The sequence below is a fragment of the Mycetomoellerius zeteki genome, unplaced genomic scaffold (assembly GCF_001594055.1).
Source record: "Mycetomoellerius zeteki isolate Tzet28-1 unplaced genomic scaffold, Tzet1.0 scaffold35, whole genome shotgun sequence".
Taxonomy (NCBI): domain Eukaryota; kingdom Metazoa; phylum Arthropoda; class Insecta; order Hymenoptera; family Formicidae; genus Mycetomoellerius; species Mycetomoellerius zeteki.
In genome coordinates this window covers 3,542,692-3,562,579 of record NW_017257338.1, presented here as the reverse complement: position 1 = coordinate 3,562,579, position 19,888 = coordinate 3,542,692, and the positions used below count along the sequence as shown (strand labels likewise).

General features: G+C 32.7%; 1 protein-coding gene across 1 annotated transcript in view; it reads left to right on the top strand.

The window, feature by feature from the left end:
- LOC108725661 (dipeptidase 1) overlaps positions 1–19,888 on the top strand; it is a 109,643-nt gene that overhangs the window by 86,432 nt on the left and 3,323 nt on the right. Inside the window, 2 exon segments of the mRNA XM_018452845.1 lie at positions 17,920–18,249; positions 19,850–19,888. The exon segment at positions 19,850–19,888 is cut by the window's right edge and continues 4 nt beyond it. Of these exon segments, the coding sequence (XP_018308347.1) occupies positions 17,920–18,249; positions 19,850–19,888 (369 nt within the window).

Below are 19,888 nucleotides of genomic sequence, written 5' to 3'. Positions count from 1 at the left end.
ATATCCTGATGTTATTTTAAGCATATATGTTATATAGCATTTAGCATTAAAGTATTTAACATTTTGTATAGTCATATTTTAAAAAAAGGAATAAATCATACGTTACTTTTAAATATAAATTTTAATTGTTTTAAGTAATAAGTTGTTAAATATTTTCAAAGTCTCTCTCTCTCTCTGAAATTTTACATTTAGAATTAGAATTCTGTTTAGATTATAATTACATGCTTCTTGAATGCTTTTAATAATTATATAATTGTTATTTTATACAAGAGTAAATGTTTTAATAAATATTTAGTTCTATACAATATATGAATATTCTTGTGTATATAATTTACGTACAATGTATATTATAAAATCGATACATAATATTAAGAAAACACATATTGACACTTCGATTTCTGCTCTTATTATTTCACTGACAGAAACTCGGATCTAATAACAATGACATGCCATGTAAACTTTAAGCCTCTTCTTTCGCTCTACTATTTCCACAATAATCATGGGAATAGTAGAGCGAGAATCTTCTGGCTCAGACGTCTGTCCCGAACTTTCTATTCCGAACAAGAGGTACGATGCCTTTCATCTTGAAGAAAGCATCGTTGTGAGTACGGAGGTTGAACTTCGACTTGATTACGAATTGAAGGTATACTGCGCAATTCTCGCCCGCGAGAGGACGTGATGGCGAAGTAAAGGGACGTCTGCCGGTCTTATAAGCTTCAATACAGCTACAAGAAGCAAGATAGGAAAGAACAATTTTATCCGACGAACAGTCACGTGTCGATTAAATATGTATGACCACTGTGTGGCACCAGACGAAAAGTAGAGAATTGTAAATCAGAACCGGGATTGAGAATTTCAGAAAAGTCGTCGACAAATAGTGAAAACTTGAATGTATGTACGTGTCAAGATGTGCATATGTATGTTTTATGTATATATCCAAAGGACGACTTTGACAAAACCTCGACCATATATTTCGTTACCGATATATAAGATTATAATTTAATCAATCGGGAATGCAATGGATTTATCTGTTAGTATCGAATACAAGTGTTTCGTGCTACGATACTTTCGCCTTTTTTGTGAAATATTCTCGAACCAAAGGAAACAACCAAAGGAAAACGTGATTCTCGGAAATTGTTGCAATATTAAATTTATCGTACTGATACGAATAAGCTTCATATATCTACACAAGATTTTTTGTTAGCTAATTATTCAAAGTTGTGTTTTAATCTGAGAAATTGAATAATTTAATATTGATATTAATAGATTTTTTAAATAAATGTTTAAAGCATATTATATATAAGTATATCAAACTTTTTAAGTTTTATTTAGGAAACTATAATTTCAAATTTTACTTATTAAATTTAATTAATAGGTGTTATAGAAAAACACTTACGAATCATAGTGCCAATTGAATGAAAAAAAAAGACTTCCATTTCGTTGCTGAAAAAATATAATAAATCTAACATATTCGAATGATTTAAGACCATTTATTAATTTTTATTCTTTTTCTCGTACTTTTAATGCTGAAGAAACTTTCTAATGAGCAGGGATAAGGTCCGTGTTTTCAAAACTTGAAAACTTCAAACCTTCTTACAATGAATTTCATCAAAGGATCCGCGGAAAACTTATAATATTTTTAATAATGACAAAGAAAAAGTAAATATTATAATTAATCCAATCTATTTAATCTATTACAAACGCTTTCTGTTACGTGTAAGTAAAATTTTAATAAACTAGCATTCATTTTATATTACATTTAATAATAATAATGTTATTATTATTTGTTTAATAAAAGCGTGAATGAGCTATTCAAAAAGAAAAGAAAGAAATTGTTGAAAGAAATGTTTGTTAAAAAATTAAATTAAATTAATCTGGAAAGGGAGTAAGTCTAGAATACATGATTGTTTGATATTCGCAAGAAAAGCCTCTCGTACAGTAAAGTCGACTATATCTTCGATACGATCTCAGCAAGAGTATTAAATTAGCGATCGATACTTCCTATATATCTTGCGGCTATCTAATATACCGGCGAGACATGGAAGATGCATGTAAAATAAATGTGACATCGTCGCGACGAGATTGGGACTGATTCCATACCCGTTCGACGAACAAAAAAGCTATTACAGCGACATCAATTTCTGCTAGGTGTCTATTCATGCGAGACAATACCGCGGCGGCGGAAACGTTGTTTAAATATTGAGACACGCTAGCGTGGGTTATTGAGGTTTCCGCAGATTTTTTTTATCGAGATCGAGAGAGAGGAAAAAAGGAGTTTTCTTGCCATATCACGCTTGCAGGCGTAGCTTTCGCAAACGACTTTTTGAACAAGACCTCCTGACCCGTTTAAAAGTTTCGTGGCTTTTCCTTTTCCTTCTCGCTACCCTTCCTCTCGAAACCATTCCCTTTGGCCGTTTTTTCACATCCTTGTCACAAGTGTCTAACTTTCGGCGAAATGTTTCCCTTTTTCTTCCACTCGGCTTTTCCAAGGAAATTATTATTGGAACGGACAATTTAAGGCGTTTCCGTTGCACATTGTGATTACGTCTAAGTCTGATCGTGTACGAATATAAAATCCTTATAATTTTACAGAATTAATAATTTATTTATTAGCTTGACAAATATCGATGATATTTCTGTTTGTTTTTAGCGACGAAATAATGTAGTAATTATATCAATAATTTATTAATCAGATAACCGTGTTGCTGACAGGCAAACAAATATCTCACACGCAAATAAACATTGAAAATATTCACATATTATTATCAAATATTATTATAGAAATACAAAAATATCTCTATATTCGCATTATTTGGATATGCCGCTATTTGCAATGCAATTAAGTATTACACCGCACTGAATATTTAAAGAAAAAATAAATTTAAACATTTCTCAATGTTTTTTAAAAATATAATGAATTTAAGGAAAAAATTTTAAACTTAAAAAGCAATAATATTCGAACAATGAAATATTAAAATAATAATATTTGAATTTCGAATTGTATTTGAGGAATACATTTCAAATATTGTGTTCTTTAAATATTTAAATATTTAAATATTAAAAAGTACTCTTTAAAAATGAATCAGTATATTATTTATTATTAACTTCAGTGCTACATTTATAATTGTAATATCAGCGAATATTTTCTGTTATTTAATCGAATAAACTGTTTTTCAGTAATAATACACTAATTTATTTTTAGAAGTTATGGTTTCTACAGATTGAATCTGCAGAAAATCATAACGTCTAAAAGTGAATCAGTGCATTATTACTGAAAAACAGTAAATATTCACTGATGATTACATCAGTGATAAGTGCAGCACTGAAGTCAGTAATAATACACTGATTCACTTTTACAGAGTAGATACATGAAAATACAAAGTCAAAAACGTTTTTTTTTTGCTTTGTTCAGAATTTTAGAGCTGTTTTATCACGAATTTCGACACTGTTTCTTGATTCTAAAGCTCGAAAATATTAAATTTATGTATCTTTAACTCTTCAGTATATAGGTATAAAGTTTTTTTTGCAAGAGAAACCCTTCAGACGCGCAAGAACTCGAAAACACCATTATCGCACCAGGGCCTCATTATCATAAGCGCACAATTCGCGAGGCTGTGCACGGCGACTGTTAATCGTCACGTTCGCGATTCCCCTCTCAATCGCATTTTCCTACCGGCTATTAAATAATTAAGTGCTGGCACTTAATTCGGAGCAAAGCCTGGAACGCGGAAGAAGATCGATCCATCGTAACTGCGGAATACTTCCAGAGAAACGCGGTGAGACTATGTTGTGCTCGATAATGAGAAGTACTCAGCGAGAGCGATGTGTAATTAGAAACGATGGCGTGCACCGAATGGTTGAACGTAGTCGACAGCTCCGTGAAACGCCGCGTACATTTTAGTGACGAAAAGAATAGTTCCGATAATGAGCGACACTTCGGTGTATTCCTAGTTAACAAGTGATTTGGATAATGAAGAGTTGCCCTGAGAGCATTACAGTAGAAATTAATTTCCGAATAGACATTAATTTACAAATAAAATATATTAACAAATTTCTCGATAATATAAATTTGAGTATATTTTTCAATTTTTCTGATCAGAACTGACAGAGATAAATAAATAGGTACACTGTTAAATCTATAGTGTCAAATTTAACTTAACGTGAGTCGCCACTACTCCTATTCAATCATATCGTTATTTTATACTAAAGCAATAGTTATATTTGACACTATACAGTGTCAATTTGACACTACATAGTATCAAATTTAATTATTGTTTTAGTGAAAAACAACGCTATATTTAGTAGAAGCAGTGGCGACTCGCATTGAGTTAAATTTGATACTATAAATTTAACAGTGTAGATAGAGAGAAAGAGAAAGAGGGGGAAGAGACGATTTTAAAAAACTATTTTATATATGAAAAAAAAATTTAATTTTTTTATATACGGTAAAATTAATTTTTTGTAAGTACTCACATATTAATCGTAATATTATTTAATATATTGTTAAGTTTTTAAAAACAATATTGTAGTTACATACGTTTGTTGTGTGTAGTTCTATCTTATATATGTATATAATATCTATTAGATGTTATTGTGATACAACTTTCGGAATTGGATCAACCATCTCTCTAAGATTTTTTCTCGTTTCGCTGAAGTAATGTTAAAATAACGTTGTAATAAAATAACGTTGTAATAAAATAATGTGCTACGTAGTATAGATAATATAAATTGCTTGTTTAAGAGAAACTTTGTAAAAACTTATAATTAATCAAATTTAACTTTTATTAACCACGTTAACTGATCCAACAGCCGTTATTACGATAAAATACAGTTAGATTTTGATTTTTATAGAGTTATCCACAAAACATTTAAACTTTGTGCAAATAATGTACGTAGTAAATATAGTGGATTGCAAGAAACGATGGTACATTGAAAATTCACTGAAGTACACCGCATCTAGTTTCTGCTATTGTGTTTCGTTGCCGCAAGGATTACAAGTACGGTTCATTAAAAACGGTTGTTACAGCAGCGTGCCATATGTACTTCGCTAACAACAGCAGAAAAAGGAATACTGGAGAATAAACTTCTACCTCTACAATATAAGAATTTCCGATAAACGAGTTACACGTGCGCCATTATTTCTCGTCCCGCGTAACAAACTTCACTTTTTTAACTATCGATTTGCAATCGGTAGTCGAATTGTGTATCTACATGAGATTCGTTTGTTTCATTTACGTAATATTGTTCACCAGTGGAATGTAGAAATTACAATGAATACTTCTGCATTCGGTTCGACTTTTTTTTTGTCGAGTCGAAAGAGTGATAACGAATGATGATCGGTGATCTATTCGTTTGATCAAGCATACGATCGGATCAAGTGACTAGTAATTTTGCATATCGCGCGGATCCGTGAACGGATGAGTAGACGGATTAAAAAGCGTTTAATTTTAACCCTTTCCGCTGGTAGGATTATTGAATCTGTCCGCAATGAAATTTCCACGAATTGTCCGGATCATGAATACCATATCACGAACTTCTAATCGATTATTCGAGTCGCATGTAATTTTTGATGTAAAATTTTCGCTTGTTCGCACGTGATTGCAAATCGCTATATATCACTTTAAAACATAAATACGGATTGAGTTGTTAATCTTTTTATAGTACATTGTTAAATTTTACGCTAATGTGTGCGTTTACATCGATTTGTTCGCAGTTATTTTGCTACACAGATTTTAAAGATTTTTTAAAATTTTTTAAAGAAATAGAATTGTTATTGTTCTCTAAATTTTTTATGTGTATTGATCTTTAAATTATGTAAATAATATATTAATGTAATCAGAATGTATAATTTCATAAAATTTTATTTTCATAAACTTTTAAAAACGTATTGAGTTATTTGCAATTAAAATTAAAGCTTGTAAATTAATAAATAATTTATAAGAAATTATTTTTTTTAATTTAAAAAATGGTACAATAATTTTCTGTAATTCTTATTAATTAATGTAACATATTGCTAAGAACTGAGTAATAATTTGTGAAAATTCGCCAGTTCTAGCTCATAGTATATGTAATAAAAAAAATATTGCACATTGTTAAAAATAAAATGTTAATTTTAACTTAAAAACGTATAATGAACTTTTTGAGACATGTAAAAATATTAAAATTAACATATTTGTACATAAAATGTTAATTTTAACTTAAAAACGTATAATGAACTTTTTGAGACATGTAAAAATATTAAAATTAACATATTTGTACATAAAATGTTAATTTTAACTTAAAAACGTATAATGAACTTTTTGAGACATGTAAAAATATTAAAATTAACATATTTGTACATAAAATGTTAATTTTAACATTTTTGCATGTCTTAGATAGTTCACTATACATTTTTAAGTTAAAATTAACATTTTATTTTTGACAGTGTAAATTCAGTTTTTTCAAAAAGATCAATTTTCAAAACCCAGCTCGGTGCAACATCATACATCAAGAATATCGCACACAACCCAATATTTATCATGCTCACTTTTCGCCGACCAATTTTCAGCAGAATTCGATTGCTTCACATCATGTATGGGAGCACGTACACACGGTGCAGGTTAAGGCATAGACGTAATATTCAGGCAAATCCTGTACGAATGGTCTCTTTCTACATCAGATGTATATATTTCGCGTGCTCCGAATTTGAAGACGCGCTATGCAAAGTGAGTTTTCAAATTTATAAAATGTATATTTCAATGTGTGTCCCTCAATATCAATAGTCTGGGAAATGTACGTAATATCTCTACTTAGAGAAATATTGCTATTCAAAACGAAAAAGTCACTAACATCTTTATAGATGCCATATGACGTTTCTTCGAGAATTTACCAGATTTGAAATTTGATTCTAATTTTACGTACACTTATAATTTTTAATAAGTTATAAAAATCGAATTAGAATATAATATCATTTTATTGATGAAAAATGACAGAAATATTATTTCAATGAAATAAAAGTGCAATGACAGATATCGATAATAATTTCTCTCTCTTTCTCTATATCCAAGCTGTTAATAAAATAAAATATTGATTTTTATAATGTTCTCTTCAATAAAATTTTTATAATATATGAATAAAAATCTCCAGTAAAAATTATATATATATATATATGTGAATAACATAATAAAATCAACAATGGAGCGCATGATATTATGTATGCATTAAATATTTAATTAAGAAACTCGAGGACATAATTTTAGACAATATGAAATATTTAAATAAAATCCACAAATAATTTCTTAGCCGTATGTCACAATCTTTTATCTGCAATATAAATAAAAAAAATTTTTGCGGAAGTAAACAGTTAACAGGCTCGGTTTAAATCGAATTCAGCATCAATTTCTGGCGCTTCCCTGCAGTTGTAACATGGGTGGCTTGTTATTCTAGCGCGGAAGGGACGCCAATGCTGCTCTCTGCCAACTTTGCGCACGGAGTTATGTCCTCGCGGGCAAATACTGCGCATAACTTCGCCACGAGTATCTGGCCTTACTCGTAACTACTACTCGAATGCTGCGGTATATCCTGCGGTGCGGATAATATTGAGTTATACTTGACAATGCATACAGCTTCCTGTGTTATCAATAAGCGAAAATTGTTACGTTAACGCATTTGAAGGAACAATAGTTAGTTCTGTATAAATATTTTTTAAATATAATTTCTGTTATTTTTGTAACTATTTACGAAAGTTGCGAATAGTTATATCGCAACTTTCGTAAATAGGTAGTTACAAAACTGTTACTGTTAGTATATATCGATTGAAATTATGACTAAATAACTTAATAGAAAACGTATGAAGAAAACAAAAGAATAAAACAAATATGTAAAAAATTATTAAATATATATTATATACATATATATGTATAATAAGAAAAAATATCTTACTACCGACAAAATCAGCAATTAATATGTAAGAAAAAGAATTAATTAACTGATATATAAAAAAAATTAATGAATTTGCAGCTTAGAGTAATCACATATTGTATAATTATTGCTGATAAGATATTTATATTAGGAATATACATATATTCCTAAACGTCTATCTTTTATAAATTTTCTATACAACACAAATGAAGAAAGCTATCAGGTGGGATCTTGATACCTAACAGTATTTTTGTGTAAATTTTTTACAATTTTAGTTCATATAAATATTTGTATTGATCATTTTACGGTCTATTTTCATTTAATATAGTTTCTATATAAATTTTAATGAAATCCTGCATCATGAAAAGTTTGCAACCAAGTTGCTCCCATAAATAACCTTCTATACCAGTATAAAATAATAATGCTCTTCTTTTCTTCCAGGTATAATTATCCCGTAATAATAATACTAAAATTGGGTGCGCAAATTCGTGCTGAACGAATCCATGCAATAATATTTCACGTTTGAAAGCACCGTATGCTTTTTCGATACCCAGCTGGTTTGTTTTCCTGTTTGCCTACACAAAGCTCAGCGCTATTTTCACATTTCAATCTATCTGACTGTAGAAAAGTCGTTACACGAGTGCAATCGACTGTTCTCGTAAGCAAAACATTTTTGTGTTTTCGCGTTTTACCCACGAAGAAGCATGTTCCTCATACTTCATGTGCGTGGCATTTGCGGAGTTAGATATTTCCGCATAGATTCCTAAAAAAACTGAAGCTAAAAATTTCGTTTATATATCGACGCAATATAATTTTATCTTTCAAACAATATTTAACTAAAAAACAAGTTAAATGCGAATGAAAATAAATTAAGTATGGGTAGGACTTTGAATAATTGAGATTACCGAAAAAAAATAAAACAAGTCCCGTTTTTAAATATTATGATCGATTATAAAAATATAGTTTTATTTTATTATTTAATAAAATAAAGTTTCTGATTGTGCAAATTTAAGTATTAGCTAATCACACATAAACACACACAAGGTACTAACACACGTAATATTTAAACAGTTAGTCTAAAATTTATCAGATGCTATGCTTTAATGAACGAAAATATAAACGATGATTATACGTTTAATATAATTGAAATAATTTTATCTGATAAATTTTAGACTAACTGTTTAAATATTACGTGTGTTAGTACCTTATGTATGTTTGTGTGTGATTAGCTAATAATCTAAGCGATTTGCAAGGCGTCATTTAGCGCCAGCAGCGATGCGAATAATGCGGCGATCGATCGACAAAAGTTTTCCGAAAAGATCGTATCGCACTTGTTTTGCCCGGTTTCTACTGTATGCCGCAAATTTATCGGAAATCAAGTTCCCTTTAAACCTCAGGCGTTTGGCGAACTTTAGATCGTGCGATTCGTGTGTCGAAGATGCGGTTTACCACCATCGATTCGAAACTCGCGCGCAACTGAGGTACCGTATCAAAGTGGTTTTCGAGCCCGTCAATCCGTTACCCTTCCTACGACATAATGGTGTTAAATATCAAGCGAATGTTATATCAAAGTTTACGTTCTGTATACGAATTGCTATTGCGGCATGAGCACTTTTTTTGCGGATTTCAAGTGAAAAAAGTATCCACGCTGTATCGACATTTTTAGACAGAATTTTATGGCTCCCGTATGAATATTGATTACAGAACTGTATCACTACGCAAATTGAATTCGATCGTTGTGGATAACAGATTTGAATTTTGATGTTTTTTATTTAAAAAAACTGTCCAAAGAAACACATATGTAGTTGAAAACTCGTTGGACGTCACGCAAAATACACAAAGAGATTTTATTTCACCGTATCTGAAAAGACTCAGTGAAATGTGTGTGTATGCGTGTAAAGGGCGTACCCGCCATTGCACGTTATGGAAAACAGATCGACTTCCCGTCAATAAACCACCATTCTAATCTACTTTCAATGCCAGCTAGTACTCGCGCATAATTTGGATTTATTTTAATTAACGTCAATTCCCAGTCAATCACATGTAAAAAGCAAATTATTATGCACGTCAACTAGAGCGGTGTACAGCTAAAAATATTTTAATTAGCGCACGTTAGTACTCCGAAACAGGTTCGATTATCGGCTATTGCTGCTGATTGCTAGAATGGAAAGAGAAAAATCGCATAGAAACGACCGACCGATTCGAAACGGAATAAATTCGTGGCCGTAATTCGGTAATCGTTTGACTGGAAAGCGATTAAAGCTAACGCTATAGGGTTTATAACGATTGTTCGGTAACGTACGTATCTACGGTACGTAATGCAGTCCTGACTGTGAACTGCAGACACTTGTTAACAACTAATTAGAAGCGGCAAACGAAATAGAATTACCAAAAAAAAATTACGCAGATACACATAGAACACGAACTATAAAAAAACACGAGAAAGAAACAGAGAAACAGAAGAAGAAATATAAAGGAGGGAGGGGAATAAATAGAAAAAGAAAGGAGGAAAGAGAAAGAAAGCTTTTATGATCACGCCTTTGTACCATATCGCGCGTGACAGCACGCAGTAAAACGTAGTGAGATTAGTATTAAACCGGAGCTTATAGTAGAATACAACTGAAAGAAAAAAAACAGGATCTACTTACGAATCCACCGCTAACCGCATGAGTTTATTGAACCGTGAGATAGGATTATTAACGTTTCTCATTGTGGAAGCTTCTATGAATATTCATTAGTGACTATGATGCGAGAGATATGATAAAATTGTTTTACGAATACAAATTAATTTTTAAAATAATTTTTATTTAATTTATTTAATATATTTTTTTTATTTAAGAATAAATGAATAAAGTAAATGTAATATATTTATACATATACGTACTACATAATTATAAAAAATATCGTTACTTACATATAAAATAAACATATATTTTTAGTAATATCGAAGAAAGAATATTTGATATAAATGTTAAGTACGAATTTGATATAAATATTTGAATAAATGAAACACATTATTTATCATTTAATATATATGTTTCATTAATCATTCTAAAGAATATTATTAAACTTTTACTGGAATTGTTAAATTATTGCATCGCAATGAAATTGTATTTTAATACAAATAGAGAGAATCGCTAAACATAAAATATGCGGTTTTACTATATAAATACTCGCATGTTGGAATAACACACCAAAATTACAAAAGGAACGAACGATACTCACACCCAGCGAAAAAGTTTTGATCTGTTGATTTACGTAGATTCTGGTGGCTATCGCGAAAGCACAAAGCGCGACTTCGAACTCTAGAATGGAGAAATAGCAATGCGAAATATTTCCAATCTCAAAGCTCGAAGTTTCATGCTCGAAGTTCTCGCATTGAGTTATCTTGTCCCCAATGTCTGATCCTTCCCTATGTCCACTATCCTTTACACTCACGTACAAATTGCACCCTTCGCAGCCACGCTGTGTTCGTATGTATGAATCCTCTGCCAGAGAAATAACAAACTTTCCGGGCTGGAGACTGAAAAGTTTGCGACATTTTTTATTATTTTTTTTGTTCCCGGTTTTCTTTATTTCTTGATCACGTATCTCACTCCTCTGATCACTTCATTCTTTGTCTATCGCGTAATTCCATGAGTCACAAAAAATTATCTTTCGTAAAAAATTTGATACCAATATATAACTACCCTTCAATAGTACAGAACTATTGTACAGATATGAACAATGGAATACTTAATTAGATCACAGTAAAATTCACAAAAGCTTTACATCAATTTGTGATATACCTACCGTGATCAGGTATCAAAATTCATAAATAAATGTATTTATAAGAAACCTTTTAATTAAGATTACAATAAAAATTTCAGCAATAAAAATAAAACTATTTATTTACTAACTTAATAACTAAGTTATTAAAATTGATTGAACTGTTTATGCAACATGTCATCTCTTCCTTAGGCAATTATGATTAAATATATTATTAATTATAAATTATTTTAATAGGCTATGAAACAATTTATAATTAATAATAATAATACGTGTTATTATTTTTATACTGCTGAAAAATACAATACGTTTTCCTTATTATATATGATAATACAAATGTCATAAAAAAAAATGAGAAAGCGTGATAATAACTTTGAAAGAAATATTAAAATCTCTCATAACAATTCAGCTCTGTTTCTGGGTCATATTCAGAGTACCTCAAATCTCTTTGCCCGCATGCCAGATTCGTATCTCCAGCATGTGAAAGTCTCATACATAATTTATTCCGTATCATACCAGTGATCTGCAAAATTAACTTAACACGAGCTCACTGCGCCAACTCAGAAATGTGCGAGAAATATTTACGGATCCGGGGCGAGAGTGGCCGCCGAAACGACCGTATCGATTACGAACGCCACAATCTAGGGAGCTGTAATTCGGCGCGCATACCCGGGAATCAAAACACGTCGTGGTAAAAGGAAGAGAAAAAAAAGAGGAAGCGGAGCAGATTAAAAGGAAGGTTCCATGCGAACGGATTCCTCCATCCTTTTGTCTCGATGTTTTCTCGCAGGACTATCGCGCTTCACGAGAGTTTCCGCGGCCGATGCTTTTCCGGATTGCGCCTGAACCCCATCCATTTGTGCCGGTCGTCGATTTTCCTCCGCGACAGGAATAGCGCGAAAATCGCATCCGCTTTTTTCCCAGGGAGTTAAAGATCGCTCCTGCGAAAATACATGCCGTTAGTCGCCGTTAATCCACTCACCGATTTCGTTGTATTATCACGGACGCTGCGTCGAGTAATTTATTCGTGGGGTTGCAAGCGAGCGCTGACATTTTTCTATCATATCGGAATCGTAAAACATCCGCGTGACGGATCAGCGTGACGTATCCTCGTGACAAGTGTCGCAGTTTTGACGGGAATATTGCCACTGACGCGCCTTGCTTACATGTGTAATGCTTGACCGTCGCAAATCACGCTAGCAGCGCTCGCTTGGACGCGTTGAAAAATTGCAATTGTGACAAGAACCCATCGCGCTCTAAAATATGCACCGGCGGCATTTTTAATAGTGAAAGAGAACCATCGTATATAAGAATCATCGCATAATTTTTGCTTATTTCAATTGTCATATGAATATTGGAACTAGGTCCAAAAAATTTTTATAATTAACTATTATAATTTATATTGTATAATAAATTTTTATAATTAAATAACAATGCAATTAGAATTTAGGACATAAAAATTGATGAAGATTCAATAATTTATGCATAATAGTATAAATAAATTAAATACACGTGATGTAGTAAATAATATATATTACGTAATTATACGTGTACGTAAATTTATTCTAAATATTATTTAAAGTGACCACGCGCCCATACTAAATAAATTTCTTTCCTATGACAAATAATGACGACGCTTAAAGAATATTTCCGCCACTTTACATACTTCACCAAGGTTTTACACCTAATCGCCGATGCTCTCTGGCGAGATTCAACGCTCCAAAAGCATACGAATCATTTCTCTGACCATTGGCCGCCATTTTCACCTCGCTTCTATCCCTAGAGAAATTTCCATGAAATATTGCGCTCAGTCACGTAACATGAATTGCGACCGTGGAATTTCCGATTCACTTGCCTTATGTTCGCGCATTTGCCCCTGAATTTCCACTTATATGCACCCGCTCTATCTGAAAGATCGTGATTGAAAAGTCTGAAAAAAAAAAATCAAATATCATTTTGAAGAGAAAGATTTCTGCAAGTATCACGAAGATACGATATTTAATATTTGTTTTATGCGTGCTGTACATATTGCGCGTATCAAATACATTTTTAAAAGTACTTTCGCTAAACGGACTCTAGTCTCGCACAAAGGTAATACATAATTCTATAAGGGAGACACATGGCAGAAATTTTGCAAATTTCCGTTTCTTCCGTGCCGTATAAATTCTCGACGCGTTAAAATGCATGCCGCCGTTCGGGCGGAACGACGTCTTTGGAAGAACATCTCGAAGTAATTTTTCTTTCCAGCAGCGAGTCCCAGCGAAATGGTTCTGGCGAAGCTGGTTGCGGGAAGATCGAGAGTCTCCGATTGTTTTTTTAGAATTTTTTGAGTTCACCCGCAGTGGCAGACAGAAAGAGAGGGGAGAGGGGAGAGGGACAGAGAGAGAGAGAGAGAGAGAAAGGGAGAACCGTGCGCCGCCGCCGTGCAATTTCAAACGTTACGATGTCCCCCGGGAAGTGAAGCTACAAAGTAATTTTTCCCTCGCTTCTCTCTCGCTCGCTCGCTCACAGGATATTCCTGGTGAAACTTAAAAGTGCCGCGAAACCCAGTTTGCCTCGCATGACCCCTTTTGAAGCTCGCCTATGTAGTCCAAGCACTTGAATAACGACGTTCCCCGTTCATAACGTACAGCGTTCTACGACGTTGTGCATAGATACTACTCGTGTAACCTAAACCACGCTTTCAATATCATATCGTACGTTATACGCTCGCAATTGTTCTGAGAAATTCATGTGCGGACATCAATGCGCATTGGAAAGCTAATAAAACCTTTACGCCAGGAAGGCCATTAGAATTCAGGGTTGCAACTTAAATCGGCTGCGGCACGTTGCTTTTTTATGGACAAATGGTCGATCGCCAAATTGACGCGTTAATTATGAAACGAGCAATATCGCGGCTCCGAATACGAGCACGGAATATCGAATCGACCATCCAATTTAACCCTTTACAGTCCCTCATTCGATGGGTTAGATAGGATCAAATTATCAATTCATACAAAATAGCGAAACATGAACGCGCGCATGACAAAATAAATTATTAAAATAATTTTTATCATCAACAAAATATTAATCGAGTAGAAATAATTGCAATAAATAATAATGTTTAATCAATTCTAAACATAGACAGATATATTTATCTATCATCGATACACGTAAAAGTAACAAAATTCGTCAAAATAACAAAATACTATCTTTTTAATAAAATTCAGTGATTTGTGCCGTGATAGCAATAAACAAAATCGACTGACCTAGTAAATAACTCCATAGATTAAATCTTCGAAAATATCGATGCATGCATCCACTGAGCACATTCAATGGCCTCGACTGTACTCTTTTAATACGGTCTTTTATTACAGTTGACATTTGGATGCAAGCCAGTTTAAGACTTTCTCTGCTATTCTTGCCTCTTTTCCCAACTTCCTTCTACATTTCCGCTTCCATACTCAAGAATATTAACGGTACACTATAAGCTCACATGCAGAATGTATATATTTTACAATTTTTTAATGAAAGCGCAGTTGTGATAAGTACTGTTTAATGCAAAATTTTGATGATGATTTTCTGATTTTAATAGCTATTCAAGTTCCTCTCGAATAACTCTCAATGATAAATATTTCAATAAACTGTACTGTTTTGCATTTATATTATGAATCGTGTATTATCATCTCTTCAAATGGCTACCATATTATTATTTAAAAAATATACACTTCTAGGAAAAAAGTAAAATAATTTGTAGTTCTTTAAATAATCTTAAAAATCTTTATATTGTTATATTCTAATCTCTTCATCGTCTATATACTTTGAAGTATAACATTAATCGAGATCAACGATTTAATCTAAAAAGTAAAGACCGGATGAAATTATTTATACTAATTATTCATCATAGAAGAAAGCGGATTAAACACGAGATTATGAAAATTTATTTCAAAAGCGGAAACCAATATCGACTCGTAGTTAATGGTGAAAGCTAAGCGTGACGCATGCGACGAATGTAACGTTACTATTCAGTGCAACTGAATAGATTCGGTTCAATATCAATCGTCTATAGAAGTGAACGATCGTATAATCGTCGTTCGAACCGGTGGGTGTATGGTTTCAACAATATCGTTCACATGGCACTAAATCACTTCCTATTCATTAATCATCAAGCGGTACGTTACGTCATAATGGATTTATATCTCATTTCGGTATATTTTACCTGCTCTGTTAAATTCATATAGTACGAAAATAAAAGTTCCTCATTTTAATGACATTATATTACTTTACACGGACAATCAATTGATATATTTAAACGAAATTTTTACAGCAAAATTGGAATTCTGGAATTGTCTTTCTGTAAAAAATGTTTTAATAACGAAACAAAAATTTTTTAATAAATAGACTTTATAATCTGCATATAAATTTTCGATCTATCTAAAAATCAAGTTATTTTTCTACAAAAAGACAAAAATTTTGTTTTAATTTATTTTCTTGCAAAAATTCTTGATAATTATCGATTTGAAAAATAACATTGTTTACATAATACGCTTCACTTAGATGAAACTATTCAGCTATTCAATAACGTCGTAAAATATTTTTAAAATACGACGTGATGAACCGCGAATTCCGTAATGATTATTGCCAACTAAAGTTAGCTTCGTGCAAATATTTCCGTAAGACCATCGGAAGTTCAAACAACGCCGAGGCTTTCAGAACCCCAGCCGGTGCAGAAAGCGACGTGTATGGCCAGCCGAGTATGAACGAACCGCATTCCCGCGGTCAACGAGTAGTGCGGGTCGTCGTTTGGTCGGGCAGTGGATATAGTTAAACGACATTGCTCAGCACTCAAGTAATTCTCGTTCTTTTGTACACGGCTAACACCGAGCTGAGCTAATCCCTCTTGTACACGAATCTCTTGGTTCTTGGCAGCAGATATTTTCCGGTACGATTGAACCTTTTATGTATATACTTTTGATTTCAGCTATTCGATCCCGTCGCGTAAAATTCAGAAATATAAAAGCAAGAATGAGCAGAAAAGCTTATTATACGTTTGTCTTCCTTAAAAATTGACAAATTCTATTTAGCCAAAAGATGATTTTATCAAAAATTAATGTTGCATGGCAGATTATACATATAAATTCTCGATATAAATATTGCATGATAAATAAGTTGTTTCCATGATCAATCATCAGTTGAGAAAGAAAAAACCATCAATCATTTTTCCAAGGAATTTACGTCGGAAGCGAGCGTGTTTCCTCTTTCGCTCAACAATCTCGTAAACAGAATAATGCACGGAACAAAGGATATGCTTCACCTACATGACTCTTTCATATAATCATACAATATGGGAAAGCACCACGGTTCGTTCTATACTAGAGATTATTTGCGGCGAAGATTAAACTCCGGCCATCGTGTACGATTTTCCTCCATATTCGCAAGTTGCCTTGCTGGCAAAGGCGAAGGCCTTAGAAAATGAGCAGCGAAAGCTTTGATACCTTGCTTGAGAAATAATTCACTGTTCCGTTCTCGTAAATTTCAAATCTCGGCGACAGGCAAACATCCACCGGCACCGCTTGGATGAGCAAGGCTTAATAATTTATAATCTCTGTCAAAGCCGCATATCTCTTTCTCGAAAATACCACTCGTTTCTGAGGTCATCGACCTCAAAGAGTACAAGGTGCGGAAACAACGGGCGAGCTATGTACACTACTATTACTATCTTCTTCTCATGTTTCCCTTTCGGTCTATCTTCATTACGCGAGGTAATCCCGCAGGAACAATACTCTCGCGTATGCTGTACTAAATACATGTATAAAAAAAACTTCTATAGCTTAGTATTAAATCGTTTTGTGTCATCATTGAAGTCATTTGTTTTTCCGCTGAACAATTCATCTGACAAATTGCCCCAAAAATGCCTCTTTGACTCTGATAACAATACGCGACTATATACAGGATTTACACTCGAAAAGCTTATTTTTACACAATGTCCAAAGCCGATGTTACATAATAGTTTCGAAAATATTATAATAAAAATACAATATTTATAATATACTTCGTTCAACCAACTAATTAATAATTAGCATTATGTCGTCATATTTTCTAATAAGCAATTGCACTTCTAATTAATTACATTTCAATTAAAATTTAAAATTTACACACACTTTGTTGACAAAAAAGTTTATCTATACCTTGCATTTAATCTTTCTACAAATTATTATCATTTACCCCTTTATCTTCTAAATCAACTAGAATAAGGAAAATTATCTATTGCAGAGTGGCGGCCAGAGTGGTGTATGGATAGTAAGCGTGATTATACTGTCGATTGGCACCTGGGTGGGCAGAGTCGGGCCACGTCCAGCGGATGGAGAGCTTGCGCTTCTGACATCGCCGCGTGAGCGATTGGAGACCGTTCGACAGGTTCTTTCTGAGGTGCCTTTGATCGACGGCCACAATGACCTACCGTGGAACATCCGCAATTTCCTTCACAACCAGTTGGCGGAGTTTGATTTCGACAGGGATCTACGTCAAGTCGCGCCTTGGAGCAAAAGCGCTTGGAGTCAGACCGACCTGGTCAGATTGCGACAAGGCATGGTCGGCGGTCAGGTAATTGCAAAAGGATATCAAAATAAAATAATATATAATAATTGAATTTAATCTAAATAATATATTCTTCGATAGTAACTTTGGAGCCAATTCAAATTTTTTAGAAAACTTTAAATAGATTATTAATCTTTATTCGTAACTATTCACCCCAAAAAAAATATTTTGCCGATAAGCGGGGAATTCCTCTTAGCATTTCCTTTAAACAAAAAATCTTACATCAGGCGCGTGTATTTATAACGTGTTCATCTCTATAAAAATGACGACATATGGACTATGATCAAAAATAAATTTCTCTATAGAAAATTCTATTACAATAACTCGAATAGCCTGAAATAAGAAGATATACAAGATATTAGCTGCACGTTTATTTGTTAGAAGTTTGTCATTTACGTATTACCGTAGCATGCATGTCAATACATGCAAGACATACTTCTAACATTAAGAGGATTGCAATCCTAAATCCAGCATTGTATGATTATACGAAATTCTTTTACTTTGTAGAGTAATGTAGAGTATTTTCTTGAGGCTGTATATAAATAGAAAATCCTCTAGTATTAACATGGAACCACAAAATGGCAGAATATTTTTTCTAGGTGTTATAATCAGAATTGAAATGTATAGTTAAGTGTATTTTTAACTTGACGTCCGAAACATTACCGTGTCTCTTGAGTCCTGATATATAATTTTTCTTGATATTGAATCTAACACTAACCTGAACAAAAAATATGTTCAAAAACCAAATTACATTATTATTCAATGTAATAAGCAATCTAGACTCGAATGTTTCGCGGAAACCGTACTAGAGATGACTAGGCGAGTTTCAGGTGTCGGCGATATTATGAGCGTGACGGATTGAATGCATCGATTATCGTCGCATGCAAGCACTCAGGAGCTCGTTAGATCTGAATGATGCGAACATTAAGCGTGTATCATGCTTGCACGCATATATATATTGTAGAAATGATCTAAAGGGAAATAGATATTGTATAGTATACTAAGAATAATGAATAAGATTTATAATAATCTCGTTGAATCTTTTTGCTTGTTATGCCAGTGAAATTTAAAATAAAATTGCGTATGAAAACATATATTTGTTCTAACTCAAGAATAACGAGGAAAAAATGTCATTTTAATAAAATGCAACAATTATGCGAGGAGTTGTACGAAATGGGAATTCATAAGATAAAACAATGTTTTTAAACGCAAACAACGTTGTGAATTCCAGCATTCTTTTCTTGTAAAGTGAAGAGAAGAATTGTATAACTGTAGCCAGAAATTACATTCTTTTGCATATTCCTGACGTTATTGTCAGATATAGATATGCAACATATATTGTAAAATATTATATTATTATAACATAAAGATATTTTGTCATTTTAATCAATCTGTGATCTTTTCGGTAAATGTAAATTGAAATATATTTTAATTAAAAATATATTTCTCTCTAAAAAGAAAATAAAAAGGACATATAAAGTATGCCACATTTTCTACGCTTTTCTTGGGATTTTTTCGCATTGCTCTTTAAATATACGAGAGAAATATAGTTGTTCCCAACTACCTGCGCAATCTTTTCCGACAAATATAAGGATTTTTTTTGTAGTTTTGGGCTGCTTACGTACCGTGTGAATCTCAACATCTT